The sequence below is a fragment of the Rattus norvegicus genome, chromosome 13 (assembly GCF_021556685.1).
Source record: "Rattus norvegicus strain SHRSP/BbbUtx chromosome 13, alternate assembly SHRSP_T2T, whole genome shotgun sequence".
In the NCBI taxonomy this organism is placed as follows: Eukaryota; Metazoa; Chordata; class Mammalia; order Rodentia; family Muridae; genus Rattus; species Rattus norvegicus.
Genome location: NC_141546.1, coordinates 73013302 through 73036221, shown reverse-complemented (window position 1 = coordinate 73036221; position 22920 = coordinate 73013302). Strand labels below are relative to the sequence as shown.

The 22920-nt window shown below is 42.2% G+C and overlaps 1 protein-coding gene across 3 annotated transcripts in view; it reads left to right on the top strand.

The window, feature by feature from the left end:
• Brinp2 (BMP/retinoic acid inducible neural specific 2) overlaps positions 1–22920 on the top strand; it is a 100746-nt gene that overhangs the window by 60291 nt on the left and 17535 nt on the right. For all 3 annotated transcript variants that reach the window (XM_087580091.1, XM_087580090.1, NM_173115.2), the window contains 2 exon segments: positions 18694–18884; positions 20079–20287. In XM_087580091.1, coding sequence (XP_087436217.1) covers positions 18694–18884; positions 20079–20287 — 400 coding nt within the window.

The window sequence follows — 22920 nt, the reverse complement described above, 5'->3', positions numbered from 1 at the left end:
GCTCCTCAAGTCCCAGGAGGAAGATACCACTAAATGGGTGGCAGAGAGATTGGCTTTATGGGTGCTGAGTTAGAAGGTTAGGCCCATGGTTCTTTAGAATCCAATGACTCTTGCCCCAAATAACCACATGCCTCCTAGGGCCGTATCCAGGTTGAGTTAATGTTGCTAGGGTAAAAAGAAATGTCAAAATTAAAATGTGCAAGAAGTGAAGGAAGACTTGAGGGGACAGCTCTGTGGTAAACTGATTGCTTCACAAGCCTGAAGACCTCCTGATTTTGAATCCACAGAACACAGGCAACGCTGCACTCAGTGAGTGTTTCTGTCATCCCAAGGCTTCCACAGCAAAATGAGAGTCAAAGACAGAAGAATGCTAGTATATAGGCCAGCTAGCCTGGCGTATATAATGGTGAACAACAAGAGACCCTGTCTCAAGCAAGGTAAAAGTCAAGCACTGGTACCCAAGATTGTTATCTGAATGCCACACTCTTCCCTGGCGGTTATGTGCCTACTGTCTGATACACACAGTGAAAGAAAGAAAGAAAGAAAGAAAGAAAGAAAGAAAGAAAGAAAGAAAGAAAGAAAGAAAGAAAGAAAGAAAGAAAGAGGGAGGAAAGGAAGTAAGGAAAGGAAGGAAGGAAAGAAGGAAGAAAGAAAGGAAGAAAGGAAGGAGTAAAGGGAATCTCCAGGGTGGCCAAGGAAAGGGAGCAAGATCAGTTATCTTTTCAGACAAGATTTAGTACAGAGATCTTGAGCCAGTCAGGCAGAGAAAAAGAGGATTAATTCTTGCTTAAAGAAATAATTAATTTTATTCGTGAATGAATTGCTCCTTACAGATACTCTAGAGCAAGCAGACAGGAACTCTGGCAAGTCACGTGCTCTTCCGTTTTTCATCTCTTCAAGAGATGAGCTTTTTCTGGGTCAGGAATTCCCTCTCTCTCTCTCTCTCTCTCTCTCTCTCTCTCTCTCTCTCTCTCTAAGTGAGCACTGGGCTACAGCCCAGATACAGGGAGATCAGCCCTCCAGGAAGGTCAATAAATGAGAGTCCTACATTCTGTGTGGCAGAGGTCTGGGGTTTGACTCCCATGGTGGTTAATCATGTCTCTGCAGGATCAGAAACATCAGTGTATACTACAAGATGGTGAAGGCAAGTCTGAAGATCAAGGTTTAGACACCATTGTGAGACAGGGATTCTAATCCTACCATCTCATCCTGCCTCAAGCTAAAAAACAATTAGACCCTACTTATTCAGCTGACTGAGTGGCTCAATCTTAAGTGAAATAGAGAGGTCCTCGGTGGGAGATATAGACAGGAGGGCAAGTAAGTGGAATGTGAGGAGGAGGAGGAAGAGAGAACCAGAAGTGTTGTCTATTCCCTGAAGCATGAGTATCTCAAAACAAGAGGCTTTATCGAGTAGAGATCTCACTGCATGGACTGCGCTACAGAACGATCATGCAGAAAAGGCTTTCTCCAGTCTCCTAATGTTACTATGGGAAGAAACAAGCCAAGGGCAAAGGCATTGCTTGTTTTGCAAGGACAACCAGACTGATTAATTTTTTTATTTCTTATTTTTAAAATATCAATTTTAATTTTAGAGTATGTGTCTGTCTGACTTTGTATCTCTGTCTCTGTCTCTGTCTCTGTCTCTGTCTCTCTCTCTGTGTGTGTGTGTGTGTGTGTGTGTGTGTGTGTATGTGTGTGTGTGTGTGTGTGTGTGTGCAGAGACCATACATAAGAGGACATCAGATCCCCTAGAACTGGAGGTACCAGTGGTTGTGTGAATCCAATCTGGGTACTGGGAACTCCAGTCTTCTACAAGAGCAGAAAGTACTGTTAACCACTGGGCTCTCTCTCTAGCTTAGCACTTTTTTTTTAACATAGAGAAAGAAAGCTTGGAATTTGTTCCACACTAATATTAATGATATTCATAAATACGAGCTACTAATATAATATAAACAGTCACCATCTGCATGTCTATATGCCTGACATTCATACACATGTGTGTATGCTTTGTGTATGGCCTTACAGACTCCCGTTACTTTGCCCAGTGGCCAGATATTGAGCATCCTTTCTTGCTCTCTGCCTTATTGCCTTGAGATCCAGGCTCTCCTCACTCTATCTGGAGATGGGGTGGGCTCTGGTGGTGGCTAATAACCCTTAACAATCCTCCTGTCTCAACATTACCCTCCAACTACTTACAGTCACATGTAGCTACACCTGACTTTCTCTGCCTGAGACCTGAAACTCACTCAGGTCCTCATGCTGTATAGCAGACACTCTTACCCACCAAGCCATGCCCCCACCCCACCCCCACTCCCTACCCCAACATGCAACGTGTTACATTAATTATTTTTTCTTTTTAAAAGTTATTTGTTTTTTATTTATTTTATGTATACGAGCGCTCTATCTTCATGTACACCTGCGTGTCAGAAGAGGGCATCAGACCCCATTACAGATGGTTGTGAGCCACCATGTGGTTGCTTGAAGTTGAACTCAGGACCTCTGGAAGAGGAAACAGCGCTCTTAACCACTGAGCTATCTTTCCAGCCTCCAAACAAAAAAATTTTTAATAAGAGTTCCATGAGGGCATGTTGTTTGTCCATCCGTACAGTGGGTGAAGATATTGAACTTTAAAGGCTTCCCCACAAGCAGGAGGAAGATCCAGTGCCCAGTCCCCAACATAGGAGGCCTGACTATTCAATAATTAATATGTAGCTTTAAAAAATCATCTACTCTAAAGATATTTAATATTCAGAGAATGGTGCCCCCCTCATCCTCTTTTCTTTTGAGCATTCCAGTAGATCCTTGAGATACAGAAGACAGGTCTCAAGGGGCTGTAAGTGACTGGTCCTATCTCTAGTGCCTGAAATCCTCGCTTTCTACCACAACTCACCTTCTGCACTTGGGCCACACTGGATTTTCCTGAAACACCAAGTTCAGTATTGTGGGTTTGCACGACCGGTATTTTTCCACATGGGATACAGTGCAAATCGGATTTCTGTAAACCGGATCCTCTACTAGAGGGACATTTAATGTCATTTCCCAGGCATGATCTCTTATTTCTTGCCTGGTGATGGCTTATAAAAATTCAGTGTTAAATAAATTTGAGTAAATCCCTGGCCCTAGCTTTTAGGAACAGGTAGACACTGATTTACAAACATACATGTCCATTTGGAAATGTCCCATATTTCAAAGGATAGCTACATAAATTTATATTATAGCAAATGTCCCATTTGGGACGTTTTGCAAATTTGGATTTAATTTTTGTTTTGTTTTCTAGCAAAGACAAACATGTTTTCATGCATGTGTTCATACAGTTCTGCTAGACCCGTCTTCCATACTGCACTGTGCTGTCAGGTGGGAGAGTGAAAGGTGCCTACAGGCTGGGAGTCCTGTGCCTGTTTTATCCTTAGTCAGCATTGCTGTAGAAGATTAGGACTGGCCTTGCCAAGACGTGCTTCGGGAAGAAGAAGGAATCTCTCAGAGCTGACTGACCATGTCTTTCTGTTTCTTGTTAGACGCACCATAATTCTTTTGCCCTATACCTACCAGCTTCTCCAAACCGGAGATTTACCTCTTTCTCCCCAACCTCCTACAAGACCCAAAGGATCTCTTCACGTCAGTGACTCAGAGTGAGCACAAAGTCCCACTCCCTGGGCAGGAGGCTCTGAGGGGAAGAAAATAATGTTGCCAGAACCTTCATTACAACCCCAGGGCCTGAGAGAATTCTCATTTTCCTAGTGTGTCAGGAGAGCCCAAGCCTTACCTAGGGACATGCTAGTGACGAAGAAAGGACAGGAAAGAAGGATCTTTGGGGACTGACTGCTTCTGGATCCACAGAGGCACGTAAACACCTAATGATCCCTTGCCACGGGCTACATCATTGGTTTGTTAGTTACAGAGGTAAACTTTGGCAGGAAAGCCCAGCTCTCACTTGCTGGTTCTGTGTCTGTTTAAATTATGAATCCAATGAAGGGGGCAGGAAGAGGCAAGGGGGCTCTGAGAATCTTGCAAAGTTGGCCTGGTTAATGAAAAAGTCGCATGCCTGTGTGACTTTATAGGGAAAAAAAAGTGACTTGAGGCTGCCAGTATAGGTTTTGGTTTTCTGTGAGCATTAAAGTAGAGCCGTTTGCATCCTGCTGCTTGCATATCACAGCCAGACCAGAAGCTTAGATCTAAGAAGCATGGGGCTTATGAGCCTGAGATGAGGAGCCAAGAATGCACAGACAGTGTCTGGGTGTGCAAGGAAGTCTGATGACATGAAATGGCACATCATAAGAACCAAGGAATACTTGGATGTCTAATTAGAAGGAAACTCCAAAATCAACTAGTGCAGACAACCAGCTCTACGATCTCACGAGGGTAGTTAAAATGCCTGGGCTGGAGCAATTCCCAGCACAGGGATTTACCAAAGCCCGTTTCCATTGTGCAGGAGTTTGAAAGACTAGGATATCTCTCCCTTCCTTTCCACCTTCATTTATTCCTTCTCCCTTCCTTTTCTTCCTTTCTCCTCAATCTCTTCCCGGCCTCTTCCCTTCCTTTTCTTTCCTCTTTCTTCTTTTATCTCTCTCAGAGAGAGTCCGACTCTGTAGCAGAGGATGAGTAGAGCTCATTATGCAGTCAAAGCTGAAGCTCAACTCATGGCAGTCCTCCTGCCTCAGCTCTGGGGTATACTCGGAAGATCATTCTGAAATGAACGCTGTTTTTCTCCTCATTGATTGTGTCTCTGCCTTCTTTTCTCTGGGATAAGCTTAAGTCATTCTGATTCTGCCTTCTTGCTGTTGTTAACACTAACCCCAGAGGATCCTGCCTTTCTCCTCCCTCTCCTTTCTCATATTTTCTGCTAAACTGGTCTTGTTTATTTTACCCCAACTCCCCATGTTTCATCATTCTTCCTAAAGAAAACAAATAGTTTCTTTTGACAAGATCCTCTCCTTAAACCAATTCTAGCTCCCAGGGACTAACTTGTTTGCTCACCCCTCAGAGTTCTTAAGAACTGTCGCCAGTGTCTCCTGACAGACTCTATGCCACTTCTGGGCAATAACGGTGTCGTGATCTGAGCCAGCCAAGAGGAGGTTGGGTGGTTAGAAACTTGAGATTCTTTTTTTTTTTCTTTTCTTTTTTTCTTTTTTTTTTTTTTTTTTTTTTTTTTTTTTGGAGCTGGGGACCGAACCCAGGGCCTTGTGCTTACTAGGCAAGCGCTCTACCACTGAGCTAAATCCCCAACCCGAAACTTGAGATTCTTAATTAAACTGAAGATTTCATTTGGGCACCAGAAACCTTAACAAATAATCTCACACCTTGAGGCACAAACTTCCCTCAAAGTCTGCTCTGCCTCAGCTTCACACACATACACCACCCACACACACACACACACAAATTCTGTTGTGGGTTATGGTTTAAGAAGTGAACAGAGACATATGACGAGGTTTGTTTAATGACATACTGTACTGGACCGGTGAAGACCAGCAGCACGTGTAAATTCCAAGTTTTGTTATAATATTTTAAGATTGCAAAATTATCAAAACGCATATGAATCAAGTTTTATTACACTGTCTGGGTGGACGAGGCTGTCCATTGTACCATTTCTTTCTTTGGGTTCTCAGGCATGGTTCTGACAGTGTAAGGACTCGGTAGCATTTAACACTGAACAAACAGTAAACCTATAGGAAAGAAAAGAACTGTTGTGTCTCAGTATTTGTTGCCCCTCCTAGAGCTTCTGACACCCAGCTTTTTCTTCAGAACATTTTCTGCAGTTCTGGGTGATGAGTGTTGATTGTAGGTCACTGGCACCTCAGAATACAGGGACACATATTGAAGGCCGAAGCATCAGAGCTGCAAGAATTGGAAATATGTGGGGAAATGAGGAGAATCTAGATAGTTTTTTACTCAAGTTAAATGCAGGAGAAATGTCCTGACTTTTGTTTGCCAGCTTCTCAAGGAATCCCACCTCCCTGGTTTGCTGTAGCTTTGCACAACTGGGCTTAAATTTGGTGGAAAAGCCACAACCAGAACAGTTGTCCTACTACATTCCTGGTGCCTCCCGGGGTCCTTACTGTGCTTCCTGATAGGAGCAGCATGCCACGGCTGAAAACTGCCACCTCTGCTCTAATCTTGTCCCCATCTGAACCATAGGGCTTCAACTCTAGCCTTTTGGATTCATCATCGACCACTTGGATTTTTGTCCTCATCCACAATTAAACTTGTCTGTTGCTCCCACTGACCCGAAAAAAAAATAAATCCCAAGTCTATTTCCTCATAAAATTCATGTCTATCAATTCTGTACTTCTACCAATAGACAATGAGTACTGAACCCAGGCCACATAGTCTCCCTTCCCATCGCTCCAGCGCTAATGCACAACTCAGATCTGCCCAGGCCCAGGAGGCTCATTTGACAGCCTTCCTTTCTAAAGGTATCTCATTTCATCTTCCTGCAAAGATTTTCTTTAGTGATGGGCTCCTCCATACCCTTCAAGCAAGGGTGCTTTGACTCTTGCCAAAGGGTTGGTTTTACATCTACCAAGATGTCCCATCACCGTCTTCATATTCCTGATATAGAACTTATGATTTTGTGTGCTTACTTATCTTTGCTTGTGACTTGTCTGTGAGCTCCTTGGGGCAAAGAACACATCTTACATCACCAAACCCCATATCTGTACCATAGAAAGGTAAAATAAAAGGTTGAAACCATTCAGTAACTGTTGGACTGTGTAGCTGTGCAGGACTGAAATAGATGCAGCATACAGATGTAACTGATATTCCAAGCACTGGAATAGGCTGGATTCCAGTTGTAGTTCTGATGTGTAGGTAGCCTTGTATAAGTGATTTTGCACGTGTGAGCGTCATTTTCTCAACAGTAAAATTGGAAGAATAATACTACTTGAATTACTTGGAGATTACTAAAAACAGATTTGTTGTACTTCAAGATAGATGGTGTGTGTGTGTGTGTGTGTGTGTGTGTGTGTGTGTGTGTGTGTGTGTTTATGAAGGAGGTAAATATGGAAAATACAGGAGTGGTAAATCTAGATAAATGTGTAAGGAGAAAATGCAGAGGGGTTTACACAGAAAGAGCGAAGAGATGAGAGGTAGTCTCACTCTATCAAACTTGTTTTACTGCATGAAAGTCCATGCATAAATCAAATTTATCACTTAAAATCTATGTACTGCTCTCTTTAACTGTAGCCTAAGTTAATCTTTTGATTTTATAGTTATGGGACAGTTTAAAATAAATCCTTAATGGTGATGGTGCTTTCGCTGTGAAGATTTTTCCCACCAAGATCCAACACCTACTCATCAGAACCTCAAGATAGTCAATGATATTCACCACGACTATCCAAAAAGCTAGAAGAGAGACCTGGTGAGCTGAGAAGTAGAGGCACAGCCGTTTGACCAGGGAGACTATACACACAATACAAGTCACTCACTGGGAGCCTTACCCGGGTTGACAATATGATCCAACAATATTTCTCCTGGCTGGAAAATCAAGCTGATATAATTCAGATAATATTAGTCAAAGCAGGCTAACAGTTGAAACAATGACATGATAGTTTGCCTTTTTCTGTTCGTTTCACACTACAATCTAATTCATGGGAAGGATGAATGTATTTGCTTCAGGATCTCATTTGAGGCTTAGACTCCATTGACCTAAATTATTTTGCCATCCCCTGAGGCCTGAAGTCTAGCCCTCTTCTAGACTCATCCTGGTAGATGAGGAAATAGAGTACATGAAGAATAGATGGGAGTTCCCCTCCCCCAAGCCTGTGTTCACCTTTTACGGTCCAGAACTTAGTTACATGGCTATACATGAAGAGAAAGTTGTAGGTGTGGAGAGCAGGTTGGTTTGAACATCCATGAGCCTGAGAGAGAAAATGAAAATAGCAGAGAAAACCATTTTCCAATTTCTGCCAGATATGAACTGGAACTGATATCTACAGTTTAACTATTGCCCCATATAAATAGAGCAATAGCATGTGTGTAGATTGGCTGTAAGAGCTTTGCCTCACTCTGAAGATCCCCGAAGGGTCAGTGGGCAGGTCTGTCTTTTAATGGTATTTGTCTTAGGGCCAAAGCTAAAGAACAAAACTAGAATACTGGAAGGAAGGGTGTGATTTTTCTAGAGGAGAGAGAAGCAGCCGGGAGAGAGGGAACAGGCACGGCTCTTGAGGAATTGTCCAACAGTCATTTCTGTCCTCATTTTTTTGCCCAAAGCAAAGTAATACAACTTTGTATATATAGGGTTGAGAAATCAGTTCTATCTTTATAAGCAAATGATTCTACCAGGCCATATATCAAGGTCCTAACAGGCAAAATTGATGAGTCAGTCTACTACACTGGTCTTTGTAAGACCTCTGCGATGATTTTTAAATATATCAAACATCCAGTCCCATTCCTGGTGACATTGGGGCCCAGTGAAGATTGGTCCAATGATAGTGTTCATGGAGATCATGAGAAGGATACTGAAATGCTGATGTACTTAGCGTACTCTCACTTGTCTCTAATGTAATGTCTCTGTCTTGGAACACATGAACCTGTGGTTCGAAAGAAATACATTGGTAAGGTCAAGGGCAAAGAGTGAAAGTGGGTGGGAAGGGCTAGAGATCTGGAAATTCTTATAAGAACTAAAAATAGTTGGTCCAAAAAAAGGTATCCTATATAAAAAAGCAAATACCTCTAAATAACGGAAGACTTACCACATTTCAACATGGGTAAACTTTTAGAGTACTGGAAGGAACTACAGCCTGTGGGAATTATCTTGAAGTAAAACGACTAATTGGAAGCCTAGGAAGAAGTCTACTGAGGAGAAGGATAGCATGGACTATTGGCTTGCTGAGTGAACAAGCTCGACAGGAGATGAACAGTGGTGAAGAGGGTAATTTTCTCCACAGGTGAACAGATGAGCGACAGGAGCCGGATGTAGATCGCTCCTGAGAGACACAGCCAGAATACAGCAAATACAGAGGCGAATGCCAGCAGCAAACCACTGAACTGAGAATAGGACCCCTATTGAAGGAATCAGAGAAAGAACTGGAAGAGCTTGAAGGGGCTCGAGACCCCAAAAGTACAACAATGTCAAGCAACCAGAGCTTCCAGGGACTAAGCCACTACCTAAAGACTATACATGGACTGACCCTGGACTCTGACCTCATAGGTAGCAATGAATAGCCTAGTAAGAGCACCAGTGGAAGGGGAAGCCCTGGGTCCTGCTAAGACTGAACCCCCAGTGAACTAGTCTATGGGGGGAGGGCGGCAATGGGGGGAGGGTTGGGAGGGGAACACCCATAAGGAAGGGGAGGGGGGAGGGGGATGTTTGCCCGGAAACCGGGAAAGGGAATAACACTCGAAATGTATATAAGGAATACTCAAGTTAATAAAAAAAAAAAAAAAAAAAAAAAAAAAGAAGAGCAGACCAAGCGGCCAAGGCAAAGATAGGGTTTCTGTGTGTGCAAAAACACTAGGCTATTCTTTTTTGGTTCCTTCTGGTCTTGCAGATCCAATGGCCCTTCATTGCAAGGAATCTATTGCATTTCGTGTTGATTCTACAGACATGTCCTTTCTGGTGCTTTCTTCAAGTCCCTAAGCACCACAGGGACAAGTGTGACTCACCACACAGTGATCTCTTCCTCTTCCCCTAAGCTTGACTCTCCCCTCCCCACCTCTTCCAATCAGCTTTAATTAAACTGTTTGAAAGCTGCAGCTTGATTTTAATTAGAGCAAAATTGAAAAGATTAGAATAAAATTGGCCAATCATTGTTTACGGGCCGTTGTTTGAGAACACAGCAGGCTGCTAAATTACCTCCAGGCCAGGCTTCTTGAGTGCTTCTAGACACTGAGGACAGGGCACTAGGACATCAAGGAGGAACCACCCTGATGTCTGCTCTTCTGCCTTCAAGGTCATAGGGGCTGAGATCTTATTTAACCCAAGACGCCAAATTGAAAGACCTAGGGCTTTGTCCTATCCACAACAGAAAACAAAGCAGAATTATCTGGGAGGTATTAAAAGGTGGGTGGTAGAACGTGAGCTTAAGCCCAGCCTCCAGAGCAAGACAGAAAATCATTAATAACCTGACCCAGAAGCTAGTTAAATTCAACTGCTAATCAACTGAGAGTTGGGGCCAGCCACTTCTGTTTCCAGTCTATTCACTTGTTAACTTGTAAAAGGATAATTGTAGAATAATAATATCCCCTTTATCTACTTCAAGGTCCTTATAATAAATTTGCTAAACATGTCTAAAAATTGTTTTCAATTTTTAAAAAATACTAAAAGATTTCACTATACCAATATAAGAAATTACGGTTATTATTATCATTTCTTTTTATGACTCAGATTAATCATGTCTCATTCATTGTAGCCGTAGAAATTCTAATAGCCAAGAACATTATAGTAATCTGTTGTTGAGATAGAAATCTCTTGACGATGTGATATGTCTAGAAATCCTGCACTCTGTATGGGAGCCAAAACACTTATAGATCTCTGTGCCCTCCTCAAGCAGGAGAATCTGTACCATCTGAGCCAAGCCTCTGAGGTGAACGACTCAAATCCCTCAATGCCTATGACCATTCCTGTGAGTTTTCTGAGTTTAAAGCTGTGGTTCTATGAAAAAAAAGAAAAGTGAGTGCTTTCTTGTGTGGCAGATGGACCCCTGGGTATGTGAGGCATTGGTAGAGACACGGAACAAGAGAAGGCCCTTTTGCTGGAAAGTCACTGGGAAAGTCAGCAACACTCGGTGACTCTCACCGAGCCTCTTGTATCAAACCAGCAAGCTGTCAGCTAGTCAGAAGGAGACATATTTTGAAGGGTCATTGGTTGACAGTTTAAGTCGACTAAGAAAAGTCAAGAAAGATGACAAAATCATCTGTGGCCTAGTCATTGTTCCAAAGTTCTTAAATGATTTCTCCAGTAACCTATTCTGTGTCTTTCTTCATTTTGCAAGGAAACCCAGACATATTGTTTCTTATTTATGACCATGGCGCATTCCAGAGCAACCGCTTGGGGAGTGATAGTTTAGACGCTTATAAAGCAACAGACCCTTTGAACATCAAAGTTGAGTGATGCCTCCCCAAAAGATAGGTCACTTAAAAGAGATTATAAGGTAATAAAATGGAAAAGAACACTGGTGCTCATGAGTTCAATCGTGTGGGCCATTTACATGCTGCAAGATGATACTTGGTGCTAGGCATCCTGGACTCTATGGGAGTCTTAAGACTTCTCCCCGCCTCTCATCGAGTCCCAGGCCTATTTGAGAACTGCCGCCTGAGTGAGCAGGTGATGATCAGTTGACTGTGCAGGAAGCCGCAGTGATTCCCAGAGTCTAACTCAGGAGGAACGAATGGCCCCCAGCACACAGGGGTGCACTGACTGCAGGCTAGGATGCTGCCAAGCCTGCAGGGGGGCCATGGTGAATGCACACACAGAGAGCTGCAAGCTCAGAAGACTCAAAATGTGACTTTGCAGATGACAACCCTATAGGTGACCTTGGTAATGTGATGGACAGGTTTTCCCAACTCAGGTGAAAAGATACCGATTCATTAGAAAACTGGTAGTAAAAAAAAAAAACCCAAAATCTAGCTCTTAACATAAAGTTTCGACAGAGCTACCCACAGTTTACTCTCAAACATCTATCATCTATTTATCCCTATCTATCTATCTATCTATCTATCTATCTATCTATCTATCTATCCATCCACCATCTGACTATTCTCTCTCTCTGTGTCTGGGTCTCTGTCTCTCTCTGTCTCTCTCTGTTTCTCTCTCTCTGTCTCTCTCTCAATCATCTTTTTATTATGTATGTATCTGTATGTCATTTACCTATTTATCTACCTACCTACCTACCCACCTATCTATCCAACATACTCTATTTTTAAATGTTTCTCCCTTAGGACTTTACAGGTAGGAAGCCTTCATAATTAATGGCTCTTCCTGGGGCTGAATCAATGCTCTCAGTTTACAAGCCCCAAAAAGTGGTGCTTAAGTGCAAACAGCACCTGGATGGAAGACCCCAGCTGTGTTCTTTCTGAATCTTTCATCTTCAGATGCTGTGAGACCCCGCAGGGAGGCTCTTGCTGGCAGATTTGTTGTTGACCTTGTGATACACAGGACATGGTGCTGTCTGGTAGGGACCTGGAGATACCACTTTCTATTTACAATTTTTGAATTAGAACATCCTGTAGTCATTTAATGAGTTCAACGGAGCTCCATTGAGACGTCCTTTTGGTTTCAAATCCAGAGCTGGCTCAGAGCTGACTTGGTCTAAATCCCTGCTGAGGTTTCTGTGGCTTGAAATTTGCCAGAAATGTGGTTTGATTTTACCTGAACTCATGTACAACCATCATTGTACAACTGGGAATTGCCATGTATGGAAGCACCTTCTAAAATGCATGCATGCACCCTTCTGAAATGCATGCATGCACCCTTCTGAAATGCATGTGCATGCCTTTTTTTTCTCCACATCCACCTTGAACAGCTTTGTACATCCTTTGCCTTAACCCAGGAACTTTTTGTGCAATATCTTCTGATGTTTGAAAGAACTTTCCTTAGGACTACAGTGCTGTTTGAAACGTCTTCGTTCTCAGACTGTTTACTGAGTAACAAACACAGTGGGAGAAGATTTTAGGAGAAATGGCTAAATTGGAATGGAGATTTATTTGATGTCTTAATCGAAACAAAGATGATAGCTTAATTGAAGCACTGTATGTTAATTTAATTGATATATAGAAAACATTGTTTTCTTGGGGAAAAAGTCTTGATTATTTTATTACTGGAAAAAAAACCCACTAAATGAAAAATTGAAATTGAATACTTATGCTTTGACTAGCTTAGGCTGTCTTCCAGTATTGTCTTCTGAGGTTTTTAGATGCTGGGGTAAACAGGTTAATAGGGTCTTTAAGCACATTTTTAATACTTTCTGGTTTAAACTCCATTCACAGAAATTCCCCAATGATTGTCCTCAAGGCCTTGGAAGAACTTGACTGGGGTAGAAGTGCATGGTTTTGGATCCTTGGAGGCTGAATCTTTTTGTATTTAGCACCTAATTCTGAGTTGATGCCTGTATTAGTCAGTATTCCATGAATATAACAAAATGTCTGCAGCTGGGTACGTTACAAAGTAAAGAGGCTAATATAGTTCACTGTTCTAGAGGACAAAGGATATGGTGCTAGGGGCAGTTTGCTGCTGGTAAGGACCACTTGGCTACAGGACATGATGAATGGCATCATGGAGGAACTTAATGCAGGAGGAAGAGAACATTGAACAAGACGAAAAGGGACAGTCAAGTGGGGAGAGGAACTAGGGACATTCACTTGCAGAACAGACTTCCTAGAAAACTGTCCACACTCTACTGAGACCTACCATAATCCTGTCCCATTCTTAAGTTCTTACTACATCTTGACATTGCCCATCATAACCATCAAGTTTCCAACAGAAAAATCCTATGGAGCCAAAACCACATCTAAGACACAGCAATACCTTACTGGGATGCTAAGAGCAGATTGACTTTTCTTCGTTTTTCCTGTTTTGTAGCTCTAGTCCCATTATACGAACTCTTTATCCAGTGAGCCTCTGTAGTGAAATGCTTCACAGTAAGTTCCTGTCCTTATGCATTATTTATCCTGCAAACACCCCCCCCAATTTTACGACCATTCCTTTGCTTTTCACCCACGGGCAGGGATACTGTATCACAGCGGTCAAACTATGTCCTGTCAAAACAAGGGATGCTTCAATTCTGCTTCTGCTACTTACTGGATGTTACCAGCTATGTAAATTAAAATATCCTGCCTTCATTTCATTGTCCACATGATGAAGATAATTATGTTTTCCCCCTTATTTTATAGATAACTCTTTTAAGAACCTTATTTGTCTAGCACAGGGTAAGAATTAGTCAAGTATTAGCCATCGTTTATTGTTTGCTCATAAAATGCTTTCTGAGACAGTGCCATTCACTCTTCTAGCTCACATGTTACTTTGTATTATGATTTTCTGAGTACCCATGATACATGGACTCAGGTCCTTGTCTGTGATTCTTCCCATAATGCTTTGTATATAAACCTGATTTCCTTCTCAATCTTAATTTCTTCCCCTACAAATGGGCACAGGGAAACTACCTTTATCCAAAAAGGGTTTTTCCATAGTATAAATGGTATACTGTATTTAATGTATAGTAAATTCATGTTTTGCTTAGATAATTAAATAAATGAAATATTCTGAGTAATGACACTACTTTTGTTAGCAGATAGCTAACTTTCTAAAGAGACTGGAATCTAAGTACATACTTCAGGGACACAAAGGAAGACCAAATTGTAGTGTTGAGTCCATCACCATCACTGAGATTTCAGCACTGCCCTCTATGTGTGACTCCACCCACCTTACTCCCGTAACATTTCTGGTCTCGAGTTCCCACCCCTGTCACCATCCCCGTGAGGAAGGTCAAAGGTCAGCGCGCGCTCCTTTTGCTCAGATTTTGTTACCAGCTGGTTATACTCTTTTAGGCAAACTGTGGCATCTCCGTTTTGTGATTTTCTCAGCTAAGGTTCATGCTGGAATCTGAGTCTGCTACAAATAGATTGCAAATATGTCAAAGGCTTCCCGAGTCTTCCAAACAACAGCACAAGTACTAAGGTGTCAAGACTTGTTTTTCTGATTTATCCTGCTATGAGCAGCCTCACTGGGGACCCTAGGAAGAGTCTTCTCTCCTCCAGTTCTTCTTCCCTTGCTCCTTCCCGTTCTCCTTTCTTCCTTTCCTTTTCCCTTCCTCCTTTGCTCCTTCTTCCTTCCTCCTTCCTCCCTTCCTCCTTTCCTCCTTTCCTCCCTTCCCTCCTCCCTCCCTCCCTTCTTCTTTCCATCTCCCTCTCCTTCCCCCTACTCTTTCCATCTTTCTGATACAAGATTTGATTCTACCTTGTCCTGGTCTGGAAAACATGGAGATCTTCCTGCCTCAATATAGATCATCTTCTAGAGAAGTTTGTCAGATGGTACTCAGACTTTTCCTCCACTTCTAACAGCATCAGTTCCTCTCTGGTTGTGTGATGTAAGGCAATTGCTAGCTTTCCGAGCTGCAGTTTCCTCATTTAAGTAACCTACTCTACATCCATTGACTTGCATTAAACAGATTTTCCAAGGCTGATGTCAAACTGAGCAAAAGTGTATAACTTAAAGCCTGTGGTTTCTCCAGTCATTCTTTAACATAATGAATGGTAGAAATGACCAGACTCACTGCAGAGGAAGGGAGTTATTGATCACTAACACCTAAGTGTTAAGCATAACAGTCTCAACTGACAGATTTTTAATGTGCTAGGCTTTGAATGTGGACAGTGGACGGGCAGCCATGAGAAGTTGTCCATGTCTGCTGCCGATTGTGTATGAGGACTCAGACAGTATAAAAAGAAAAAGAAAAAGAATATGCCAACAGTGTTTATTATTTATTTGAGGCAGGGTCTAGCTATGTAATCTTGATTGGCTCGGAACTCACAACATGACTATTCTGGCTTCATATTGTAGCAAGCTTCCTGCCAGTGCCTCCTGAGTATGGAGATTGTAGATGACCACCATTACACCTGCCTGATTTCTATTTTTGAAATGCACAAAATTGTGCTCCTATATTTTTGTAAGTAAAATTTAACTTCCTGATACACATATTTAAAATGATTCCCTTCATGTCGGAGCAATTGTTAATTGGCTGTTGCTTCCTAGGTTACTCTCTTATAACTATTTTTTAATCAATTTCCCATTAATTTGAAAACTAGTGGGTTGGGAGAGCTATGATATTAAAGGGCATGGAGAATGTCTCTTTCAATTACTCAATGCAACTGTGTTGGATATCTATTATTGTTCTGTGTAAGAATAGCTAATATATGATTCCAATGCTGTCGATCGTTAATATCAGGGAAGAAGTGCTTCCCTGATATTAAACTGGTAGAGTTTATGTTCTAATGAGAGGAGACGGAAGGGAAAATAGATGGTATCAGGTGGTAATGAGTCCAAGGGCATAAATGGGGCAGGGGTGGAGAGAGGGGAGGGGAGAATCCCTTCTGGATTAGATCATCAGGAAAGTGATGGGCTTGAGCCATTTTAAGAAATCATGGAAGGAGAAAGAATGTCTCCTTCCTCTTCACCCTTGAATCTAGGAAGATAACATGATAAAAAAATAGTAGTTAATGAAGTCGACATGTAGCTTATCCCAAGGCAGAGAGCTGGGATTGATGACCCTAAGGATTTTCTTTTGATTATATTTTGTTTCTGTTTTTAGTAATTTGATTTTATGATTCATCCATGTAATTATCCTCTAGCCAAAGAGAGGATACTGGTTCCTATCCAGCCATCCACAAATGAGATCAGGCAACTGTTCTTCACTGTGCAGTGGGATTTGGGATAGCTAATGCTTTTGACAAATACCCTGTACTTTAATTAAAGTTTAGCATTTCCTGCACAAAAGAAATAACTGATGATATATTATTATTAACTTGCCTAGTTTGATAAATAAAGCCACCCAGTGAAAAATTTGAAAGACTGAGTTGAAACCGTGAATTATAGCCACCATTTCCTTTTGTTCCTCTAGTGATGTTTGACATCTACTCCTCCTTTCTATTTGAGCCTCGATCTCAGACGAGGGGGTGGGGCGCAGCTCATATAGGCTCAGATTACACACAGGTCTCCATGTACTTATTTTTACCTATTTTATTTTCTGTAGCTCCATCCTAAGTGTTCCTTGACTTTGAAGGGAAGATTAGACCAAGGTTATGCACTTTTACAATGAGCAGGATTGGGATAAGAGAGATTTGTGGAGACATCTTATGCTTCCAAAGACAGGAGGTATAATATGGGAGGGGAAAAAAACCTCATTTCTTACAATTATTTAAATTTCAGCTTAAGACAAGAAATTTTTCCTCTTCCAGATCCAAATGCATTGGTAAGCAAATCATAGAGAGTGAACCCCTGGATGTGTTTATAAAGAAACCCAGACATCTTCTGAAACAGGCTGTTTAAAATGTGGTCTTCTTGGTTCCTTTCAGGATCCATGTGACATTTGCAATGAAACTGGGGGAGAAAAAAAAACAGCAAATAAAACTGATATATTATTCGAAAGGAAAATACTCATCCCAAATGAATCTGGTAGTCATATCATAGTCATCATTATAGAAGTGAACTAAACACACAGCCCCACACACAGAAAGAGGGAAGAGAGAAAGAAACACACACACACACACACACACACACACACACACACACAGAGGGAGGGGGAGAGGAAGGGAGAGAAAGAGAGAGGAAGGGAGAGGGTGAGGGAAAGAAAGAGAGAGAATATGCCAGCTTCACTTAAGAATGTTCTAAAGCAGGCAATTTACTAACGGCATTAAATATTGACCTTGTATACATGTCTTTTTAATGTTCTATGTGATGAATCGAGAAATGCACACAGGGCATGTCTGCAGCTACCAAAGAACTATGGTGATCCCAAGGGAAAATACATGTGTGGTTGGACTGCAAGCTGAGCAAGCAACTTTCCTCCTAGAACTCTATTTTTCTTGAAAACAAGAGTAGCAGACAACCTGTAGTCATTTAGAGTTAAGTGTTTGGCAGACATTTTCTCAAAAAAAAAAAAAAAAAAAAAAGGCAAGCTAGCTCTTAAAAGGAAAACTGATGGTATTTATTAACAAAAGTAAAATTTCAGTTATCATATGAAAATTCAAATCCTAGAAATGTTCTATTTATCATTATGAGCTTATCAGTTTCCTGGTATTTAAAAGAGTTTCTGATGCAGTTGGTGGCGTTTTCGTAACCATGCAATGAAGAGCCAGGTTGCTAAAGAGCTGTGTATCTCAGTGAACCAATACATCCAGTGTGTCTTGTTACTCAATCACGAAGGTCTAAAGATCTGTCTAAATTAAAACTTTGGACTTCAAGCAACTTTTAAGAGATAGCCATGCCTTTAGTTTAGTGTGGTCCCAAGCTCGAGTCCACAATTATGGATGACACACTGAGTGGTGACCAAATCTGAGAATGAAACTGTTCTGTCCAGAAGCTATGAAAGATTTACAGAGCTACAAAGCAATACGCTCTCCTTGTCAAATTTGTTTTGTTTCAATACTTACAGTTATTGCCATAAAATGCATTGATTTTGTTATATGTAATGGGCTTATTACTGTTAACTTCAAATGCAATATTGGATAGATAACTTTAATCTTCTCAATTTTAATTTCTGATGTGCTACCAATCGATAGGAGCTAAATAAACAAGTATGGGGAATGTAATTATCTCCGAGGATTTGAAGGGATAGGAGCCCCACATGTTAAAGCACTGTTCTTTCTAGATCAGCCTTCCAGGTTTTAGCAGTGAGCAGCAACAGAAGCAAGGACAGAAGATGTAACTCACCGGCTATATGACAGCTCTGATTGGTCAGTTCTCTGCAAATCACTGCAAATGCCCAGCACATTCTCTTTCAGCCTCTGTGAGGCAGGGTGACTGCCTTGGGAAGATTTTGAGCTACCACTGTCCAGTCAGAATGTTGGGTGGAGAAACTCTGGTGAAGGACAGCTTCTCAGACTGGAAAAAATTAGTCAGAGGAGGAGCCTCATCCACTGGGTTCTCCACCCTGTGAGAAGGGCACTGGGGGAGAGAAGACTTCAGGCAGAGGAGGCCTTATTTCAGACTTCATACTTCTGGTTCTGAAATACAGTGGGCTTCTCCTCACCCCTTGGCTTTTCCTGCAGGGAGTTTGCCCGATGGAAAGTGAACAACTTGGCCCTAGAAAGGAAAGACTTCTTCAGTTTGCCCCTGCCTCTCGCCCCAGAGTTTGTCCGCAACATCCGCCTCCTTGGAAGGAGACCCAACCTGCAGCAGGTCACTGAAAACCTCATCAAAAAGTACGGCACTCATTTCTTACTTTCTGCCACTCTTGGAGGTAAGCAGCATCCTCAACCTCAGCCAATTTATTGTTCCATTGTTGAAAATAGCTTTTATGATCTGTTGAATATTGTTCTATCTCCTGAATCTTTTTCCTTCTTAGCCTGAGAAGTATTTTTCCTATTTCCTATTGCCTGAGAAGTATTTTCCTGATGGTGCACCGGAGATCAGTGTATTCTCTCTGTACCTAAATCCACCCTAGAACATTTCTATTCTCTTGCAACTGTCATCCAGGGGTAGGGGTGGGGTTGAGGGGTAAGGAAGCTGGGGATGGGGTGAGGGTACAGGAAACACACACACACACACACACACACACACACACACACACACACACACACACACACGGGTTTCTACTAAGCATATACCAGCAGGGGGCGCTCCTACTTTTATTTTGACTAGCCATCTAACCCCAGGGACTTCACTTCTTAATTCTTATTGTGGCCATAAACGTCAGCTCTGTAGGCACAGAAATAGATGGATGTTCATTGAGTCGCTGATCCCTCCTTCCTCACTGTGAGGATTGGTAACCAGCCAAACCACAATTCCAGCAACTTGGTACATCTCCCTCCAATAGAATGGAGGTGGGGCCTGGGCTGTTCAAAATGGAGCATGGACTCTGGACTGGATCACAAGACAGGATCACAGCTCACAAGAGTTCTCCAAGCTATAGGAAGAAAGAAAGAAGGGTTTATCATAACATTTAGTTAAGTGTGCAGTAGACAGAACACAGCTTCCCTGGGGTTGAGGCCAGCTGCTGGCATGTGGCAGGTGGTGAGCATTTGATGGAGAAGGAGCAGGGATATAGGCTCAAAGCTTTCACCCTTTCCCTGGAAGCAGTAATAGCCATGTGGCTTCTTATAAACAACTTGAGAGGGGAGAATTGTGTCTCCCCCTTGGAGGCAGATTGCCTGCCATGGAGATCAATAGAGGATGTTAAATGGAGACACTGCTGAGGGGTAGGCTTTGAGAGGCTTTAAGAGCTAAGAGAGGAGGGCCTCCTGGGCAGGGAGGCCCGTGACCCTGTACACAGTCTGAGAAGAGAGCTCTCAGAGTGGAAAGGATGGGGAGAGGCTCACAGCAGGGGCAACGCTGTCTCTTAACTCTGTCTGCCCTACCCAAGGGCTATAGGTTCATAATGGCAGGGGATTCTGGGGCTGACAACTTCACTAATGAGTTCCTGTTTTTGTTATAGGAGAAGAGTCCCTGACCATTTTTGTGGACAAGAGGAAACTAAGCAGAAAGTCAGAAACACTAGGAGGTGTTCCTGTAGTGGGGGGCACTGGGAACAGCTCTGCTGTGTCTCTGGAAACCCTGCACCAGCTGGCAGCCTCCTACTTCATTGACAGAGAGAGCACACTGCGAAGACTTCACCATATCCAAATAGCCACAGGGGCCATAAAGGTAACAGCCTGGCAGCACCCGGCAGGGAAGCCAGAGACTTAGCTGGCTCCAGGTCATCCAGGCCTGATGAGCAAAAGAGAAACAGGAGCTTTCTGGAGGCCAGTCCTTAGAAATAGTTGGCTCACCCATCCTCTGAAGAAAGGTCTAACAGACCAATTTGCTGTTGTCAAAGATGGATGCCACTATATTCTAGTGGAGGTTGAACACCGTGTCAACCACATCAACCCCCACTGTAAGAAGGTTGATTTCAGAGGGTCATTTAAAAGCATGGCCTACATTTTCTAGGACGGGAAGAGGGGGCTTTCAGTATCAGTTAGATTGGTCAGGAAGGCCACTTCAAGGTTCTTGCCCTGTGAGACTAAAACCTGAAAGACAAGAAGCCTGGTTGTATAGAACTAAGGAAGACTGTTTTGGTTAAAAAAAAAACAAAACAAAAAAAAAACAAAAAAAAATATTCTAAGTGCTAAGGCCCCAGGTCAGCGAGCAAGATTAATGCCAGTTGAAACACAGAGAGGAGTCCTGTAAGGGCAGAGAGGTAAACAGGAAGACATTATACAAGATGGGGTTCTGAAGGAGGCTGGACTGGATGGCATGACCACAAAAAGGAATTTTAACACCAAGCAAGGTACGAGTTTTAGCAGGAGCATGGCAGAATCTCATGATTTCATGCATGTCTTTAAGGGATCCATAGTTATTGTGGCTTTGATAGCTATATTTTCTACCCCCCCATCCCCATCCCCACCCTGACCCTCCACTTTAACCTGTAGAACATTTCTACTAAGGGTCCTACGGTTAGTGGATGACTGAAAACACTTTTGGGGATGCTTGGGTTTTAAAATTCTAAGTATAACATGAAGGCAGTTGGTAGACATCACAGTTATGATCTGCTTTTGTATCGTCTGAAAGAGCAAGGTGATTTTGTTCACTCACCAGTTAATCCAGTAAGTATTTTGGGAGTATTTAACACATATCAGATACTATTGTAGATACCTAGAACACAACATGAAAAATCCCTACACTCATAAAGACTGTATTCAAATAGTGGACCTGCAAGTAAATCCAGAGAGTTGGGGACTTGGAGGTAACTGACATACTGCAAAGGATCAGGTTTAGTGACATGAAGGGGACAGATGGCAGAGTGGAAAGAATCCAAGATAAGAATCAAAGTGAGGAACTGCTTGTGAGCAGGAACTGTTTTCACTGTAGAGGAAATCAGAAGAATGGGTCTTTATCGGAGAGTGGTGGGATCCACAGTGTTTTGTATTTTCATAATAAGAGATATTCTAGCTTACCTGTACTTTAGTAGACCAATTTGGTAGAAAGTGATGCAGTTATGAGTCAGGAGAGAGAGAAGGTAATCTCAAAGGTATGGTCCTTAAGTGACCATGTTGACATTTTATATAAGAACGAAGAGGTGAACTTTACAGAGAAGCACTCTATTCTTTGCGTCAAGGGCAATGTAGAATGTATAAGGATACCTATTGAAGGATGGTAGCGCGTGGTGGTGGGAAGATGTGTTTTTCTTCTCTTCTTTGTTCTGGTTCCTCAGCTAAACAAGAAGCAAGGGCCTTGACTAAAAGGGATAAGAACATGTTGTGGAAAAATGTGTGTCATTGTCTCTTCAGAGCTTGGATGGAGGAGAGTCACCTGAGTGGACACACATAGTGGGTTTCAGAGCAGCTCTAGGGACCCATGTGATATTCATGACCATACATGCAGCATAAGATACGCCACTGTAGTTGGGAGAGTTTTATCAGCTCTATTCTCTCCCTGTCCCACATACCAGCAGGCATGCACTAGATGGAAAATTGGGTTTATCCAAGGTGCGTGGATGGACAAAGGAAAAGAAAAAGGCAAATGTGTTGAGACTATATACCAAGGAATGAATTGCAAATTCAAGATTCTATGTCAGTCTTTGAGAGAAAGGGGTTAAGAGTGACGAAAAGTAGGTCAAGTCCAAAGACTAAAAGTCTAAGTCTGATGATAAGTAGTTTTCAACCTTCCTAACACTGCGACCTTTTAAAACAGTTCTTCATGTTGTGGTGATTCCCAACCATAAAATGATTTTCATTGCTACTTCATAACTGTAATTTTGCTATAGCTATGGATTGAAATGTAAATATTTGGTATGCAGTACGTCTGATCTTCAATCCCTGTAAAGAGTCATTTAAGCCTCAGCTTGGAAACTGATGTGTTTAGAGACTAGAGGAAGTATGGTGCGATGATTTTTACTGCAGTTATAGAGGAAATGCCAATAAAGTCTAGGACATAGCTTGTGTGTAGTGACTAAGGTGAAACTACAGCTATGAGGGGGTAAGGTAAGGTGGCCAAGTATCAAGGAGAGGCAAAGGTTAAAGGATCATATGGACGGATGCGGAAGTCAGTACAGGCTGTGAACCAGTAGATTCATTACTGTAAATCCTTGTTGAGTCAAGAAATGTAACAAGAAAGCAAATATCAAAGGGGCATGATGGGATACATGGCTTCTAGGAACCAGAGATAGGTAGACAATAATGAAGGGCTACAAGGGAGACCTGCTTCATTTCCCTTCTCCGGAGTATGAGATGTGGGAAAGAGAACAGCCACCCTTAGATCAAAACAGGTCAAACGGATGCTTAAGAAGACATTGGGAT